At 43.1% G+C, this 18,902-nt stretch overlaps 1 protein-coding gene across 1 annotated transcript; it reads right to left on the bottom strand.

The window, feature by feature from the left end:
• Window positions 1-2,404: 2,404 nt before the first annotated feature.
• LOC123149341 (subtilisin-like protease 4) lies at window positions 2,405-4,624 on the bottom strand. Its single transcript, XM_044568983.1, has one exon. It carries the CDS (start codon window positions 4,622-4,624, stop codon window positions 2,405-2,407), a length of 2,220 nt encoding a protein of 739 aa, XP_044424918.1.
• Window positions 4,625-18,902: the final 14,278 nt, after the last annotated feature.

Raw genomic sequence — 18,902 nt, 5'->3', positions numbered from 1 at the left:
CACAATGAGCATACATCCGGCCTTTGCATAGCTAAGATGCACACAGCCAACACCAACACACGCACGCAAAAACACGCCATCAAATAGCAAAGTCATCTAAGACCAAAGCTATGCATGGGCGAGAAAAAAAGAGAAACCTCAAAGCGATCAGATCCATGATCAGCAAACTATATTAATGACCTTATCCGCACCGACTATCTCATGACATCACACGGACAATGAGGTTCTTCAACATCAACGCCTTCAGGAAGGGAGCAACACTCAAGTATCGTCGTCACCTGATCCAACTACCCAAAGTCTGAATCTAGGTTTTCACCCCGAAGAACCACTCTGAGCATATCCGAGCAATGCCTTCAACAACGTAACGACATAAAAACATCGTCATTGCCAGGTATAACCAACTCGGTTGCACCTAGGTTTTCACCCCAGAGCTCGAGAGCATGTGCTCAAGTAGCACAACCATCAAAGTCACTCATGTGTCGTCGCCACCACTTTTCCACGATCCCAGCAGCTACATGCTTGCGCAACCGCCGCCACTGCACAATCATCACTCTGCGTCAAGTCATCGTCGATAGTAGTAGCCATCACATCCTGGACGGGAGGTGATGTTCACACGCCGGCCGCAGACCTGCCCGTCCTTGACGACAGATATTGTCGATGTCACTGTAGTTCAGCCCATCTATTGACACCATTGATAGAGGTTGCAACCATCACAACTTTGGGGAGGAGGTGCTACCCAAATAGACGAGATGACGTCGTGTCGTGATTTGAGACGAGAGGAAGAGAGAAGAGGGAAGAAAGACAGAGCATCGGTGGTTCCACGAAATTGAAGAGTTGCGCGGCGGCGTCACCGAGAGCATGCGACAATGGAGAATAACCTTTGAGATTTGTTTTGCAATGCGCCAGCACTTAGCTGAGGAAGAGTGTCTAAGGACAAGGAGGGTACCATCCGGGTCGCACGCAATTTTTTTTCGATCAATGAGGGGAGAAAATTGATCATCTTTATTTGTGCATGCCATGTTGGACCACGTACACACATGTCATATGCATCTCAAGAAATTTCCACTAATTACTAATGCATGGATCAATCACGAAAATACAATTTCAAATTTATCTTTTTATAATGCAAGTTTTTTATGTGGGCTCCTCAAAACAGGTTTTGTATGTGGGATGGCTTATTTTAATGGTAAAATGAACTCACTTTCACTTAGTCATGATTCTAACTTTAAACTTAGAAAAACAATTCTACCTTTACATTTTACAACATGTAATTGTAAGCTCAAATGTATTATACCTAACGGCAAAGCAGCCAAGCGGCGGCACGAGCGGGGAGCCATGTTGAACTAGAGAACTCGAACCTGTGGGGGTCTTGAGCCATTCTTATATTGTCCCGTTGCAAAGCACGGGCATGTGTGCTAGTAGAAGAGGCAAAGAGATCAATCAACCACCCAAATTTTGGTGAGCTTCAGAAACAGAAGTGTTATAATGAGCAATAGAATGTTAAACAGAAGTTCTTGTCATGTTTTAGTCTCCACGAACTGCTAAAGATGGATGCCATGCCAAGTTTGCATGGTGGAGCCTTGTTACTTTAGACTTGGAATTTAGATAGTGGCAGTTCTGCATAGGCACTGAAAATACTAATGTTGTTGTACACTTGTGATCATGCCAAAGCAAATATGTTTTAATTTGTTAAAACTTTGAAGTTTACCATGCTACAATTTGCTATTACCAAAATAATGTCACACTCTAGCCATTAGCACTTTCGGAAAGGATGGTGCGGGCATTTAAACATAATACTCTCAGACAACAAAACATTAAAGCTGAAACCAATGCCTCACCTTCCAATCCAGTAAAACCAGCCAATCTATCACAACTGAGCTTGAATCCATCCGAGCTGGAAAACCTGCATTCATTTTTTTAGTGAAGAGAACATCATAAATAAAAGTAGAATCTAAAATCCATTGAAGAATAGGTTGGAGAAGGAGGTAGAAAGTAGGGAAGACTGGCAGAACTGGGAAGACAAATTAGATGGCTAATCGCCAATCATGGCTGCTGGAGAGGGATTTGCGGATTTTGTGTAATAAGGGGAATGGGGAATGGGGAAGTAGTGGTGGAATGGTGGTGATTACATACAGACACGTCGAGTAACGGAAGAAGGTGAATCGTAATTGTTACTGGCCCGCAATTATGTAGTAAAACAAAGTAAAAAAAAGCAGAAAAATCAAACTCTGCAGCATCATGTATTGGTACACATGAGATGATGCACATTCTTGTTCCATTATGACTGTTTATTTATGTTGATGCAACATTAAACCAAAAAAGAATTGAACAAGGAAAAATAAAACAGCCATCGATCTCATGGCATGGACATCGTTCATGGTGATGGTGCCGGAGCAATATCACCTCATGCGGGGACAACGATGATGGGGCTACGCACGACATGCTTCTCCGATACCCAGCTCAAGGTTCCATCCACGTAGAGCTCTTTGCCCAGTTCAAGGCTACTCACGGACACACTGAAGGTCTTCTTCTCTCCGGTTTTGGAGAATGACATAGTATCTGGGATGACGCGCACTGTTAAAGACCTTGGCACATCCACTTTGACCTTGAATGTTGACTCTGCTGGACCCACATTTGTCACAGTTCGGTTCACAGTGAATTGCGTGGATGTGAGCGGCACGGTTATCGTCGGGTAATTAAGTTGCACGTCCTGGACCTTGGGCAACTTCGCGCAGGACAAACTCGAGTTGTGCACTATGGTTGCTAGGCCGATGTCACCAAGGAGCCAGCAGATGTAGCCAGCGTAGTCAATGACACTGAGGTCATACACCAAGCCAGGGTCGGCAGCTCTTGGCGGGTTTACATGACCGGCACCTGTGTCGTACACGCTGGCCTTTCTATGTTGCTCGTCCAAGATTGAGCCGCCAGTACCGTTAATGATGTCCGACGTTGTTAGGATGGCAGACTTGATGGTGGCCGGCGACCAGTCAGGATGGATGCCTTTGATGAGCGCCGCGACACCGCTGACATGTGGTGTCGCCATAGATGTGCCTGATATGATGGTGAAAGAGCCCTGTCCATGGCCCGTTTTTGACGGCCAAGCAGCAAGGATGTTGAGGCCCGGTGCCAGTATGTCCGGCTTTAGGATGTTGGGGGCGAGTGAGCTTGGACCCCGAGAAGAGAACGAGGTCACGACGGGGGCAGGGCGGACGCCAAACTGTGTACCGTTGTACGCAAGAGACGCCATAGAGCTATTGTCTGTCAACGCGATGTAAGCTATGAGGGCCTCGCCATCGGCCGCAGTCACCTGTACAACACTGGAGTTGTAATCTGTAACAGTGGTGGTGTAGCCACTGATTTCATCGTTGAACAATACCACACCTGTCGCGCCAGCGCCCACTATGTTGCGGATTTTGGACCGTTGAGCCCTTGACTTATTGTCCTTGCAAAGGAGGATCTTACCAGTGATGCTATTATCATAGTCATAATTGCAGTACCGCCATTCCTTGGAGTAGAGGAGAGAGTGCAACTTTGATCTTGGATTTCCTATCTGGGTAAGTGCTTCTCCGTCAATGGTCTTGCCATTGCCGAGATGTATGTTGACGCTGAAGCTCCGGTCCACGGAGCTAGCGGCGACCGTGAGCAACCATGGTGCTTCATTCGTGACGGAGCTCTGAATCGGACCGTTGTTGCCAGCGGCGCACACCACGAGGATGCCCTTGGACACGGCGCTGAACGCGCCAATAGATATCGGGTCCTGATCGAAGCTGGCGCCGGTGCTGCTGCCAAGGGAGAGCGAGAGCACGTCCACCCCATCCTTGATGGCCTCTTCTAGGCCGGCCAGTATAGCAGATGCCTTGCAGTCACGAGCATCACATACCTTATACATGGCAATGTGGGCACTAGGGGCAATTCCAACCGCAGTACCTGTGCCCACGCCATTGTATGATGCGCCCGTTACGAAGTTTCCCGCGGCTGTGGAAGAGGTGTGTGTTCCATGCCCTTGTTCGTCGTCAGAGTCATGATCTGCAATGAGTGACTTGGCACCGATAAGCTTGTTGTTGCACCGGGCCGCGTCGCACGAGCCCTTCCACCTTGCTGGGGGTGGTGGAACACCATGGTCGTTGAAGGAAGCATGCGCTGCATAGATGCCGCTATCAAGCAGCCCGATGATGACTCCCTTCCCGTAGTCAGCCTGGCTCCAGAACCCAGTGCCATTCCTTAGCCCAAGGAACTCTGGCGTGTGGGTGGTCATTAGTTGCAGCGTTTGGTCTGGGAATGCCCGCACAAACCCTGGCTTCTTGGACACCTTGTCGAGTTCGGCATCGGTGAGCCTTACGGCGAACCCATTGAACACCTCGGTGTAGGAGTAGAGAAGGCGTGACTTGCGAGAGTCACCTGCCAACGATGTCGACAAGAAAGACTCGTACCACTGGTGGTGTGCATCTTCGCCTGCATTCGAGGGTGGTGGCTGGACGAGCACGATGTAAGCACGATAAGCAGAGGATTTTGTGGCATTTTGGTGTATGCTTGTGGTAGCTGGATTAATATAGCATAGTGCGAGTATAGGAAAGAGGGTGGCGAGCAAGAGAAGTTGTACCGAGAGATGTCTAAATGATTTCATTTCTTCAGCCGCACACAGGAACACAAGGAAGATGATGGGAATGTTGGAATATGATCGATACCGCGTAATATTTATATGGCACAAACAATTAATGTGTTGTATCTTATTTTTGGCATGTATTAGTCAATTGATAAATCCAGCGCATGTGGTAACACATAAATGACTTCAAAATCTGCTAAATATGGATGGCATAATAAGGTTGTGTGGGATTGCAGGAATGTGGGTAATGTATCTACCTGGGTTCATGGGGCGGGATTGGGGGGCAGGGTCTCTTTTGATTTTCCCGATGTTCGTAAATACGCACACTGTAATACTAGGAAAAAATGGAGGATAATTAATAATTTGAAATTAATAGCTGGAGTATATTTGATGTGTTATTATCTCATAATTGTGTGGTATCAACAGATTCTTGAACAATAATCTTGAATTAATGACAATATCAAAATGATGAAATCAAGTGACACTAGTAGAAAAAGGACCTAATGTTTAGCTCATTAGCCCCGGTTTCTAAATGAACCGGCACTAATGTGACAATTAGTGTCGGTTCCAACGGCTAGGCGGGCGACACTCATTAGTCCCGGTTCATGTCGAACCTCTAGTACCGGTTCGTTCCACGAATCGGGACTAAAGAGGTGGTGGCAGGCTAGTGTCAGGCTGGGGCCCCACCAACACGTTTAGTCCCGGTTCGTGGCATGAACCGGTACTAGGTTCACCTTTAGTCCTGGTTCGTATAACCAACCAGGACTAAAGATCATCCTATATAAACCCTTCATCAAGCCCGAGCTCTCTATTCTTTCCCTTTCGTCTCCTCTCTGTTTTCTTTCTCTCCTCTCGAGCTCATCCTCTATTTTTTCCAAAGTTTGTCAAGATTTGAAGGCACCCCATCAATCCAAGTGATCACAAAGGTTAGGAACTGTTGGGGAATGTAGTAATTTCAAAATTTTCCTACGCACATGCAAGATCATGGTGATGCATAGCAACGAGAGGAGAGTGTGATCTACGTACCCTTGCAGATCGACAACGGAAGCGTTTGGTTGATGTAGTCGTACGTCTTCACGGCCCGACCGATCAAGAACCGAAACTAAGGCACCTCCGAGTTTTAGCACACGTTCAGTTCGATGACAATCCCCGGACTCCGATCCAGCAAAGTGTCGGGGAAGAGTTCCGTCAGCACGACGGCGTGGTGACGATCTTGATGTACTACTGTCGCAGGGCTTCGCCTAAGCACCGCTACAATATTATCGAGGACTATGGTGGCTGGGGGCGCCGCACACGGCTAAGAATAAGATCACGTGGATCAACTTGTGTGTCTCTGGGGTTCCCCTGCCTCAGTATATAAAGGACCAAGGGGGGGTGCGGCCGGCCTAGGAGAGGCGCGCCAGGAGAGTCCTACTCCCAGCGGCCGGCCTAGGAGAGGCGCGCCAGGAGAGTCCTACTCCCTCTGGGAGTAGGATTCCCCCCCCCCCAATCCTAGTTGGAATAGGATTCGCGGAGGGGGGAAAAGAGAGAGGGTGGCCGGCCCCCTCTCCTTGTCCTATTCGGACCAAGGGAGGGGAGGGGCGTGCGGCCCACTTTGGGCAGCCCCTTCTCTTTTCCACTAAGGCCCACTATGGCCCATATAGCTCCCGGGGGATTCCGGTAACCTCCCGGTACTCCGGTAAAATCCCGATTTCACCCGGAACACTTCCGATATCCAAACATAGGCTTCCAATATATCAATCTTTATGTCTCGACCATTTCGAGACTCCTCGTCATGTTCGTGATCACATCCGGGACTCCGAACAAACTTCGGTACATCAAAATGCATAAACTCATAATATAACTGTCATCGTAACCTTAAGCGTGCGGACCCTACGGGTTCGAGAACAATGTAGACATGACCGAGACACGTCTCCGGTCAATAACCAATAGAGGAACCTGGATGCTCATATTGGCTCCTACATATTCTACGAAGATCTTTATCGGTCAGACCGCATAACAACATACGTTGTTCCCTTTGTCATCGGTATGTTACTTGCCCGAGATTCGATCGTTGGTATTCCAATACCTAGTTCAATCTCGTTACCGGCAAGTCTCTTTACTCGTTCTGTAATACATCATCCCACAACTAACTCATTAGTTGCAATGCTTGCAAGGCTTAAGTGATGTGCATTACCGAGAGGGCCCAGAGATACCTCTCCGACAATCGGAGTGACAAATCCTAATCTCAAAATACGCCAACCCAACATGTACCTTTGGAGACACCTGTAGAGCTCCTTTATAATCACCCAGTTACGTTGTGACGTTTGGTAGCACACAAAGTGTTCCTCCGGCAAACGGGAGTTGCATAATCTCATAGTCAAAGGAACATGTATAAGTCATGAAGAAAGCAATAGCAACATACTAAATGATCGGGTGCTAAGCTAATGGAATGGGTCATGTCAATCAGATCATTCACTTAATGATGTGATCCCGTTAATCAAATAACAACTCATTGTTCATGGTTAGGAAACATAACCATCTTTGATTAACGAGCTAGTCAAGTAGAGGCATACTAGTGACACTTTGTTTGTCTATGTATTCACACATGTATTATGTTTCTGTTTAATACAATTCTAGCATGAATAATAAACATTTATCATGATATAAGGAAATAAATAATAACTTTATTATTGCCTCTAGGGCATATTTCCTTCAGAAACTTTGTCCTTACATCTCTCATTGCTAGATTAGCTCTTGCAATGCTCTATATATAAGTATAGTGATTTGTGGGTTTTAGTTTGGGAGGAATTATATGTGGTAGTTTATTTGATTTATATGCAATTTCAGCTCAAAATAACTCTTAGTTTGCATATATAGGTGTGGTTTACTTAGTGCCTTCTGATGACCCACAAGTATAGGGGATCTATCGTAGTCCTTTCGATAAGTAAGAGTGTCAAACCCAACGAGGAGCAGAAGGAAATGATAAGCGATTTCCAGCAAGGTATTCTCTGCAAGTACTGAAATAAGTGATAACAGATAGTTTGTGATAAGATAAATTGTAACAAGCAACAAGTAACAAAAGTAAATAAAGTGCAGCAAGATGGCCCAATCCTTTTTGTAGCAAAGGACAAGACTGGACAAACTCTTATATAAGGAAAAGCGCTCCCGAGGACACATGGGAATGTCGTCAAGCTAGTTTTCGTCACGTTCATATGATTCGCGTTCGGTACTTTGATAATTTGATATGTGGGTGGACCGGTGCTTAGGTGTTGTTCTTACTTGAACAAGCATCCCACTTATGATTAACCTCTATTGCAAGCATCCGCAACTACAACAAAAGTATTAAGGTAAACCTAACCATAGCATGAAACATATGGATCCAAATCAGCCCATTATGAAGCAACGCATAAACTAGGATTTAAGCTTCTGTCACTCTAGCAACCCATCATCTACTTATTACTTTCCAATGCCTTCCTCTAGGCCCAAATAATGGTGAAGTGTTATGTAGTCGACGTTCACATAACACCACTAGAGGCTAGAAAAACATACATCTCATCAAAATATTGAACGAATACCAAATTCACATGACTACTAATAGCAAGACTTCTCCCATGTCCTCAGGAACAAACGTAACTACTCACAAAGCATATTCATGTTCATAATCAAGGGGGTATTAATATGCATAAAGGATCTGGACATATGATCTTCCACCAAATAAACCAACTAGCATCAACTACAAGGAGTAATCAACACTACTAGCAACCTACTAGTACCAATCCCAGACTATGAGACAAGAATGGGATACAAGAGATGAACTAGAGTTTTGAGAGGAGATGGTGCTGGTGAAGATGTTGATGGAGATTGCCCTTTCCCGACGAGAGGAGCGTTGGTGATGACGATGGCGATGATTTTCTCCTCCTGGAGGGAAGCGTCCCCCGCAGAACAGCTCTGCCGGAGCCCTAGATTGGTTCCGCCAAGGTTCCGCCTCGTGGCGGGGGAGTTTCGTCCCGAAAGGTTGCCTATGATTTTTTCCTCGACGAAAGACCTCATATAGCAGAAGATGGCCATCGGAGAGCCAACAGGGGGCCCACGAGGCGGGGGGCGCGCCCTGCCCCACCCTCGTGGCCAGGTGGGTCCCCCTCTGGTGAACTTCTTCCGCTCAATATTTTTTATTATTTCCAAAAATGACTTTCGTGGAGTTTTAGGACTTTTGAAGTTGTGCAGAATAGGTCTCTAATATTTGCTCCTTTTCCAGCCCAGAATTCCAGCTGCCGGCATTCTCCCTCCTTATGTAAACCTTGTAAAATAAGAGAGAATAGGCATAAGTATTGTAACATAAAGTGTAATAACAGCCTATAATGCAATAAATATCGATATAAAAGCATGATGCAAAATGGACGTATCAACTCCCCCAAGCTTAGACTTCGCTTGTCCTCAAGCGGAAGCCGATAACGATAAATATGTCCCCATGTTTAGAGGTAGAGGTGTCGATAAAAATAAAATACGGACATGAAGGCATCATGATTTTTTCTCATAACAGCAACATATATAGATATTGTCATATGATTTCTTATGCTCAAGTAATAATCTGTTCACAATGCAAAGTACGAATCATAAACTTTATTGAGAACCAACGAACTATAATCCCAGTCATTGAAGCAATTGCAATTTATCATAACATCAGAAAGAGTCTATGTCAGAGCTTTATAGCAAGTCCACATACTCAACTATCATTTAGTCTTTCATAATTGCTAACACTCACGCGATACTTGTGGTTACGGAGTTTTAGCCGAACACAGAGAAAGATAGGGGCTTATAGTTTCGCCTCCCAACCTTTTACCTCAAGGTTAATGTCAACAATAATAACTCATGCTCCCCTACATCCAATTAGATATATCTATCAGGATCTTTCCAACACCCTGTGCTTGCCAAAGGATAAAATGTAAAAAGGAAAGGTGAAGATCACCATGACTCTTGCATAAGGTAGAAGATAATAGTAAAAGATAGACCCTTCGCAGAGGGAAGCAGAGGTTGCCATGCGCTTTTATGGTTGGATGCACAAAATCTTAATGCGAAAGAATGTCACTTTATATTGCCCCTTGTGATATGAACCTTTATTATGCAGTCCGTCGCTTTTATTTCTTCCACATCACAAGATCGTATAAAGCTTATTTTCTCCCACACTAATAAGTCATACATATTTAGAGAGCAATTTTTATTGCTTTGCACCGATGACAACTCACTTGAAGGATCTTACTCAATCCATAGGTAGGTATAGTGGACTCTCATGGCAAAACTGGTTTAAGGGTTTTTGGAAGCACAAGTAGTATCTCTACTTGGTGCTAAGAATTTGGCTAGCATGAGGGGGAAAGGCAAGCTCAACATGTTGGATGATCCATGACAACATACTTTATCTCAGATATAAGAAAACATAACCCATTACGTTGTCTTCCTTGTCCAACGTCAACTCTTTAGCATGTCATATTTTAATGAGTGCCCCCAATAATAAAAGATGTCCATGATAATATATTTATATGTGAGACATCTCTTTTCTTATTACTTCCTATTAATTGCAAGGGTGACCAAAGCTATGTTTGCCAACTCCCAACAACTTTTAATCATCATATTCTTTCTATGTGAAGTCATTACTCTTAATAAGATCAATATGAACTCTTTGTTTCTTTTATTCTCTTCTCTTTTCTTTTATTCACTCAAGATCATGGAAAAATAATCAAGCCCTTGACTCAACACTAATCTTTATTATATAGCTCACGGACTCAATTACATAGAGAGATCATAAAGCAAAACTCAAAACTAGATCATGCCATAAACTTTATTCTACTAGATCAAGATACTACAATAGGATCGAACTAAGAAAAACGGTAAAGATAGGAGTGTGATGATGATACGATATCGGGGCACCTCCCCCAAGCTTGGCAGTTGCCAAGGGGAGTGCCCATACCCATGTGATTATATCTTTGCTGATGAAGAAGGTGAAGGTGATGATGGATAGTTACACATCGAGCGTAAGAGGTCCTCCAGCTTGCGGATAATGCCCTTGAGTGCAACAATATGCTCCTTCAACAAAATATTTTCACGTGTGAGATACTTGTTTTGTATACGAGCTAACTCAATCATCTTGAAAGCTTCGATCTCAGTTGGGTAAGAAGATTGTGATCAAGTCGAAGGATGTCTTCCGCTGCCGGAGCTTGATCCTCCGGGGCCTTCTTGATCCCTTCATCCTTGTTGATCTCCATGAGTTCTTCCCTCTTCAACTCTATCTTCATTAGCCAAGCATCGTTGTCACCATTGTTGGAGGAGGGGGATGACATGATGCCTGGCCTTGACAACCCTAACAGAAAACAACTCGAAACAAGAACAGAGGACAATTGCGTGATACAGGAGTCAAAACCTTGCGTGAACTTCTTCCACTCAATATTTTTTATTATTTCCAAAAATGACTTTCGTGGAGTTTCATGACTTTTGGAGTTGTGCAGAATAGGTCTCTAATATTTGATCCTTTTCCAGCCCAGAATTCCAGCTGCCGGCATTCTCCCTCCTTATGTAAACCTTCTAAAATAAGAGAGAATGGGCATAAGTATTGTAACATAACGTGTAATAACAGCCTATAATGCAATAAATATCGATATAAAAGCATGATGCAAAATGGACGTATCACCTTCCCGTCTCCGTCCTAACCACCATCGATCGCCCGCACCTTCCCGTCGCCGGCACCACCTTGTGGTGAGCCTCTTGTTCTTATATTTTTTATATAAAAAATCATGTTTGTGTGATTTAGATATATCGTTACTTGTATAATTTTCTTACCTGTACGTTATTTGTTACTAGTAGAACGCCCGTGCGTTGCTATGGGCTATAATGCATATAAATTGATCAAACAAATAATTAAAGCCGTTTTCAAGGTAGAAGCTCATTTCCCCCTCATACGTTCAATCATGTTTTGGACATCAAACGGGATCGAACAAATAATTAAGATCGTCTGCAATGTAAAAGCTTATTTCTCCCTCATATGTCCAAGCGTGTTTGGACGGGCGCCCAATGGGCTCCTCAAAACTTAACCGTCCAGATAGCCTGGGCACCCCCAAATCCAGACCATATGGGGGGTGGGAATGTGGTTGTCCGAACTATCCATCAAGTTATCTCCAACAGGAGGGCCAAACACAAAAAATCTAATCTGTTCAGATTTGTTTTCATTGTGTCAGAGGTAAAGCAAAAAAACCAGCGGAAGAGGGTGATGCAAGTTGACGCGGAAAAAAAACTAGACGAAATAGATGGTGGTGGGAGTATGACGGAAAAAACCCAGACGAAGGTGGGAGGTGGGACGAAACAAATCGAAACAGAGACTACCAACTGCTCCATTAGGAGTAGAGAAATGTCGTGCATTACCACATAACAAAAATATGATGTCCGTTATTGGGCATGCAACTCATAGGCACTGTGTTCGTTATTAACTCTTGAAGCAACTAACCAATGCATTTACCCTTCTATCCTAACCAAAAGATTGTACAAGTTGATTTTAAAAATATATAAACTGCTCTGTCATACAATTTGTTGCAAAACCATCTCAAATAAAATGCAATTTGCCATATTTTTTAAAGTATGGAAATTATTGTGCTCACACAACCATAACTGAATTGGAAGAGGCCAACCCCAACTCCCATCCACATCCACATCTGTCGCATAATATAATTCGGAGGCCCACATGTGTTCACATAATTTTTGACGAAACAAGTGGACATCCTACATCTATGATAGACTCAGCTCTGAGAAGGTGCAGATTAAGGAAGTCGAGTTTTAGAGATACCAAGAGAGTCCGGGAGTCACCGAGTAAGCTTTAAATTCCGGTGAGAAACATGCACAGTTTTTTGGGTGAGGGACATGATGGCATCCGCTAGTTTCCGTAGTTTCAGCAAATGACTTATTTATTTGCTCCTACAAACTCAGATCTATTGTGAAGGGTTTCCCTCAGCCATTTTAGGTGACATGTCAATGAAGATCTCTGCTACAATAATTGAAAGTATGCATATCATTTTGATTGCAAAAGATACTACTCAAATATAGAAGAAATATATTTGTGATTAATTCGTTACATATTCTAATAGTTCAACACCAATTTTTTTATTTTTTCGGAGGCGACAGTTCCTAGGTCAAGCTAGATGGCCTCCTTGATGTACTCGTACTTTCTATCTCCACCCCTGACACAAGCATCTGCCACGCAAAATATATCGCGTACCCCGATAGCAAACCAAAATTCTTACCACATGCAGGTCGGGCATGGTGATAGGAAACAATTTTGAGATAGATAAACTCTAGGTCTGCAGCACGCCAATTGGTCTGCAATGGCAACTGTGTGAGCAATCAGTGGTCCTAATTTATTTTTTTGCATTGAGTGAGGAAACTATAAAGGAAGCATGTGATATATAAAGAGGTTTCAAAATGAGAAAGATTGGCAGTGTCGCAGTGTCACAAAAAAGAAACCAATTTGTTTAAAAGAGAGACATATCTTCAGACTCAACATAGAGTGGACATTGGTTACCAAACGACCTAAGAACTGTAAAAACATATCTCTCAGTTTTGCACATATCAACGATTTATATATTAAGTGGTCCATTATGTTTCTAACATAATTTCAGATTTAAGCAAAGCAGGTACATGACATATAACTGCAATTCATTGTATATTCTTAAATATGAAGTTGCTGGTGATGACTTGAAAAAGTGTGAGCCGTTGAGGCAGCTGATAAATTATATTAGGGATAATTGTATTTATACCCTTAGTTGTGTCCCTCTCAACCGAATTGCCCCTAGTTTTTGAAAACACGTGGTCTTGCCCAACCCACTTTGTCGTCTTATACTTTTTCCCTTTGACAGTTTGACCGTCACTTTGAAAACCTCATAACTAGTTCATACTAAATCAGAAAAATGCAAATAAGATACCAAAATATTTGGAAAAACATCACATGTATGTCAATGTCACTTGCATTCATGACAAAAGTGTTGGCAAGTGCCCATGCGAGTTTTAGCTCTTATCATACTACCATGAACATGAGAATCTAAAAAAAATGAAAAGTTCAAGAAAATTTTGGTGGAAAAGAATTGCAAATGTTTTAAATGCTTGCCAAGTTTCATAAGGGAATGCCATTCGTGGAAGCCGTGGCAAAAAACAATGTTTTAAGTGCTTGCCAAGTTTCATAAGGGAATGACATTCGTGGAAGCCATGGCAAAAAAAACAATTTGCCACGGCTTCCACGAATGTCATTCCCTTATGAAACTTGGCAAGCACTTAAAACATTTGCAATTCTTTGCCACCAAATGTTTCTTGAATTTTTTGAATTTTCTTAGATTGTCCTGTTCATGGTGGTATGATAAGAGCTAAAACTCGGATGAACACTTTCCAACACTTTTATCATGAATGCAAATAACATTCACACAGAGGTGATGTTTTTCCAAACATTTTTGTATCTTATTTGCATTTTTCTGATTTGGTACGAATTAGTTATGAAGTTTTTAAAATGACGGTCAAACGGTCAAAGGGCAAAAGCACAAGACGACAAAGTGGGTTGGCAAGACTACATGTTTTCAAAAACTAGGGGAAATTAGATTGAGGGGGACACAACTAAAAGTATAAATACAATTATCCCATATTATTATTATTATTGGTAGTCAACATTATGTTTCACAGTACATGCAGACTTTGTGGAACTGGAACTATACATGTCACCTCCCGCATGTTCATCAGCTCATCGCGGAGGAGACGCTTGATGTACCTGAACCAGCTCTTCCCATTGAAGGACTCCTCGCCACTATCGATCGCCCGCCAGGCCTCCAGGAAAAGCAGGACAAGCACGGCCCATTCTTGGCTCGATCAAAACCATAAATCAGCAAGAATGTTAGTCTGAACCGAAATTTCAATTTTCAGAGTTGGGGCCCTTATAACGGGAGCTCGGATCTTGGCGGCACCCTTGGCAGTTCTCCGTGGCCGCCGGCGCCCCTGGACCTCCGAAAAGGATAGCACCGGTGGAAGTTCGCCACGGCTGCAGGCGCCGCTAGCCACTTCCAGGTGCCGCTAACTGAATTCCTACACAATGAAGGGTACTAAAACACCCAACACGCAAAAGAAATAGAGAAGAACCAAGAGATGGAAGCCCACACCTGTCGACATGTAGGATCTGGACGAATGATGCATGCATGAAGCAGCTCGTGCGTGAAGCTGTGGAAGTCCATCTTGGCAGAGGCCGCCTGCAGGGATGGGACCATGGTGGTATTGCCGTGGACATGTTTTTTTTTAGAAATGGAGGAGGACCCCCGGCCTCTGTATCTGGATGATGCATGCGGCCACTGCCGTGGACATGATTGAGGCTGATGATGTCTGAGTTGTCATCGTGCTGCTCGAGAGGTCGTCCGTGCCACCAACAACGACGGAACGGATATGCTGATGCGGCGCGACTCGAGCAGAACAAGCGGCGGCGCAGCTAGGACGGTTTGAGGGAGAGGTGGCTGGCGGCAGGGGAGAAGCGGCCGACCAGTGCGTTGGTCGTCGTGACAACGGCGGTGGCACGCACAGATAAAAAAACTGGAGGAGATATGGTAGGAGAAGGGAACGGGAAGGGAATGCTTTGGTAAAGGAAACTTTTGATATGATGGAAATTTGTGGATCGGCTGACGATCGAGGCGCCGTGGAAAAAATCATGAAGAGGAAGCCTTTAGGGAGATTGACCGATGTATGAAATGGTAATTAATTTTATTTTGATGACGTTCGAAAAGTTTAATTAATGTGATTAAGCGACTTATGGTAAAATTAATTAATTTAGATTTTATTGATTGGTAACGTGTTGTCGGTTTCTGCCCGTTTATAATGTGTCTAGTTAGGAAAATTTGGAATGGTTAGGAAAGTTTTTATTGTGAGGGTAAAAAATCATCGTAAGGATATAGAGTGGTGGGATGTGAGACGAAAATAAACCGGACGGAAATAAATCAGACGAAATATAACCAGACAAAAAAATCCGTGGAGACTATTCAACCAACTGAGACATTAAGAGTAGAGAATCATAGAGCCATGGTTTTGATGTCCGTCCCCGTCAGCCCTCGTCCGGTTTATGATTCGGATGTGGTATATTCTCTTTTATAACTATTTGTTGCATTTCGTGTTTATGACAAATTATGCCCATCAAGTTGACATAGATATTTTTATCTAGGAGGTATGTGAACCGGAAATTCCAGCCGACCCTATTGTCGAGAGGTTAAATTTAGTTGAAAAAGAAAATTAGTATTTTGGGACCTACCCTATTGGAAAGACCTACAGGTCCGCTCTGCAATCGACGTGATGCACTTGACGAAGAATCTTTGCGTGACCCTGCTTGGCTTCTTGGGCATGTATAGGAAGACAAAAGATACACCGGAGGCATGGGAGGATCAGCAACGTATGCACGGAAAAGACATCATACATTAGGGTCATGCCAGCTACGCTCTTACCGAAGTAGAGAAGGAAATCTTCTTTGAATGCCTGCTCAGTATGAAGGTCCCGTAAGGCTTCTTGTCGAATATAAAGGGAATAATAAATATGGCAGAGAAAAGTTCCAGAACCTAAAGTTTCATGACTGCCACATGATTATGACGCAGCTGCTTCCGGTTGCATTGAGGGGGCTTCTACCGAAAAATGTTCGATTAGCCATTTTGAAGCTATGTGCATTCCTCAATGCAATCTCTCAGAAGGTAATCGATCAGAAATCATACCAAGGTTAGAGAATGATTTGGCTCAATGTTTTGTCAGTTTCGAGTTCGTGTTCCCACCATCCTTCTTCAACATCATGACGCACATCCTAGTTCACCTATGCAAAGAGATTGCCATTCTGGGTCCTTTATTTCTACGCAATATGTTCCCCTTTGAGAGGTTCATGGGAGTCTTAAAGAAATATGTTCATAACCGTGCTAGGCCAAAAGGAAGCATCTCCAAGGGCCATGAAAATGAGGAGGTCATTGAGTTTTGTGTTGACTTTATTCCTAACCTTAAGCCGATTGGTGTTCCTGAATCGCGGCATCAGGGCAGACTGGGTGGAAATGGCACGCTAGGACCAAAACAAATAATATGTATGGACGGGCATTCTCTCACTCAAGCACACTACATAGTTCTACAAAATTGCGCCATGGTGGCTCCGTATATCGAGGAACACAAGAATATTCTATGCTCCAAACACCCAGAGCAGTCTGACGACTGGATTACACGTGAACAAATTGGGACTTTCGCCGGTTGTTTGTAGACATGTCTCAGGCATGACGACGCTGTTGAAGATGACCTGTACTTGTTGTCCTAGTTACCATCTTCGAATATAATGACTTTCAAATGGTATGAGATAAATGGGAATACATTTTACACGATCGCCCAAGATAAGAAGAGCACCGACCAAAACAGTGGTGTCCGCTTTGATGCAGCAACCAAGAGGGGAAAGGACACATATTATGGTTACATAGAGGAGATAAGGGAATTTGACTATGGACGTGGTTTTAAGGTCCCTTTTGTTTCGGTGCATATGGGTCAATCTGACATGAGGCGGGGTAAAGGAAGACCCGCAGTACGTAATGACAACAGTGGATCTCAACAATCTTGCATACGCAGACGAACCATTCATCCTAGCCAATGATGTGGCGCGGGTTTTCTATGTGAAGGACATGTCAACCAAGCCGAGAAAAAGAAAAGATAAGGAAGCGAATACATCATACGATGAGCCAAAGCGCCACATAGTTCTTTCAGGGAAAAGAAACATCGTGGGAGTGGATGGCAAGACAGACATGTCAGAAGATTATGAAAAGTTTCATGAAATTGCTCCCTTCACAGTGAATACTGACCCGAGCATCCAGTTAAATGATGAAGATTGTCCATAGTTACGGTGCAAAGGGACACGCGCGAAGAAAAAGTTTCACACCCAAAGATCCCACTCTGGGATGTGACCGGGTTCACTTACATGACTTTCTTCTCTAGTGAGTTTTCGGGCTTATATATCTGGAAAGTCCCACTTTGGACAAACCATAGGGAATCTTTGTAATAGTTAGGGTGCTTGTGTGTTATGCATTTAAAACGTGTACTTTTTTGCTTCGGAGCCACGTCATCAATTTTCAACCCTTTCTGACTTCATTTGCTATTTTTCATGCATTTACTGATTTTTTGAGCTAACCTACCATGAAATTGAAAAAGCACTACAAATGAACTCTGAAAAGGTTCAAAGTTGGCATGGCATCATCATTTCACCCACATAGCATGTGCTAAAAAGTTGAGAGGGTTACGGCAAAAACGGGATGCACTTCGTGTACAAAATGGACAATCTCTTTCGAAGTATCAGGGTTTCGGACGAAAACTCATCTGTTACAAAGGCATTTTATTTAAAAAACTTATTTCAACTCCAGACTTTCTGTGCGCTTAGTATGCACCATTCAAAGCCACGTCATCAATTATCAACCCTTTCTAACTTTATTTGCTATTTTTCATGCATTTATTGATTTTTTAGCTAAACTACCATGAAATTGAAAAGCACTACAAATGAACTCTGAAAAGGTTGAAAGTTGGCATGGTATCATCATTTCACCCACATAGCATGTGCTAAAAAGTTGAGAGGGTTACGGAAAAAACAGGATCCACTTCGTGTAAAAAATGGACAATCTCTTTCGAAGTATCAGGGTTTCGGACGAAAACTCATATGTTACAAAGGCATTTCATTTTTTAAACTTATCTAAGTTTTACAAAATTGAATATAATCATAAAACACACTAGTATTAAACAGAAGAAAAGAGAATCACTAAATAATCTATTTTTAAAGTAAAGTTATTCACAAACTAGTGATTCACACAAATTTCAAATAATTCAAATTTAAACTATTCAAATTTGAAAACTATTTGCACTAACAGAAAGTTTATAATGTTTTTACCTAAAGAAAAAAGTTTCACAAATAAATTCTAAATAAAGCAAAAAATAACTCAAAAATAAAAGAAAATAAATAAAGCAGAAAATGAAAAAAATTAAAAAAGCCCGCCTACTTGGCCACAACGGCGTGCATACGACTAGAAACCCAACCAGTAGTTGGGCCAAGATGCAGGCCCCCAAGGCTCAGTAGGCCCACAGGGCAACGCAACAGAGGTAGGCCCAGAAGGCCTGCTTTAGAGAGGAGCTCGAAGGAGCAGCTTGATACGTCTCCAACGTATCTATAATTTATGAATTATTCATGCTGTTATTTTATCATTCTTGGGTGTTTTACAATCATTTTATAGCAACTTTATATCATTTTTTGGGACTATCCTATTGACCCAGT

The sequence above is a fragment of the Triticum aestivum genome, chromosome 7A (genome assembly GCF_018294505.1).
Source record: "Triticum aestivum cultivar Chinese Spring chromosome 7A, IWGSC CS RefSeq v2.1, whole genome shotgun sequence".
Taxonomy (NCBI): domain Eukaryota; kingdom Viridiplantae; phylum Streptophyta; class Magnoliopsida; order Poales; family Poaceae; genus Triticum; species Triticum aestivum.
Note: the sequence above shows the minus strand (reverse complement) of the source record. Positions and strands in the feature narration are given on the sequence as shown.

Excerpts from the sequence above, each read along its gene's own strand:
- LOC123149341 (XM_044568983.1), bottom strand. The coding sequence starts at position 4,624 with ATGAAATCATTTAGACATCTCTCGGTACAACTTCTCTTGCTCGCCACC.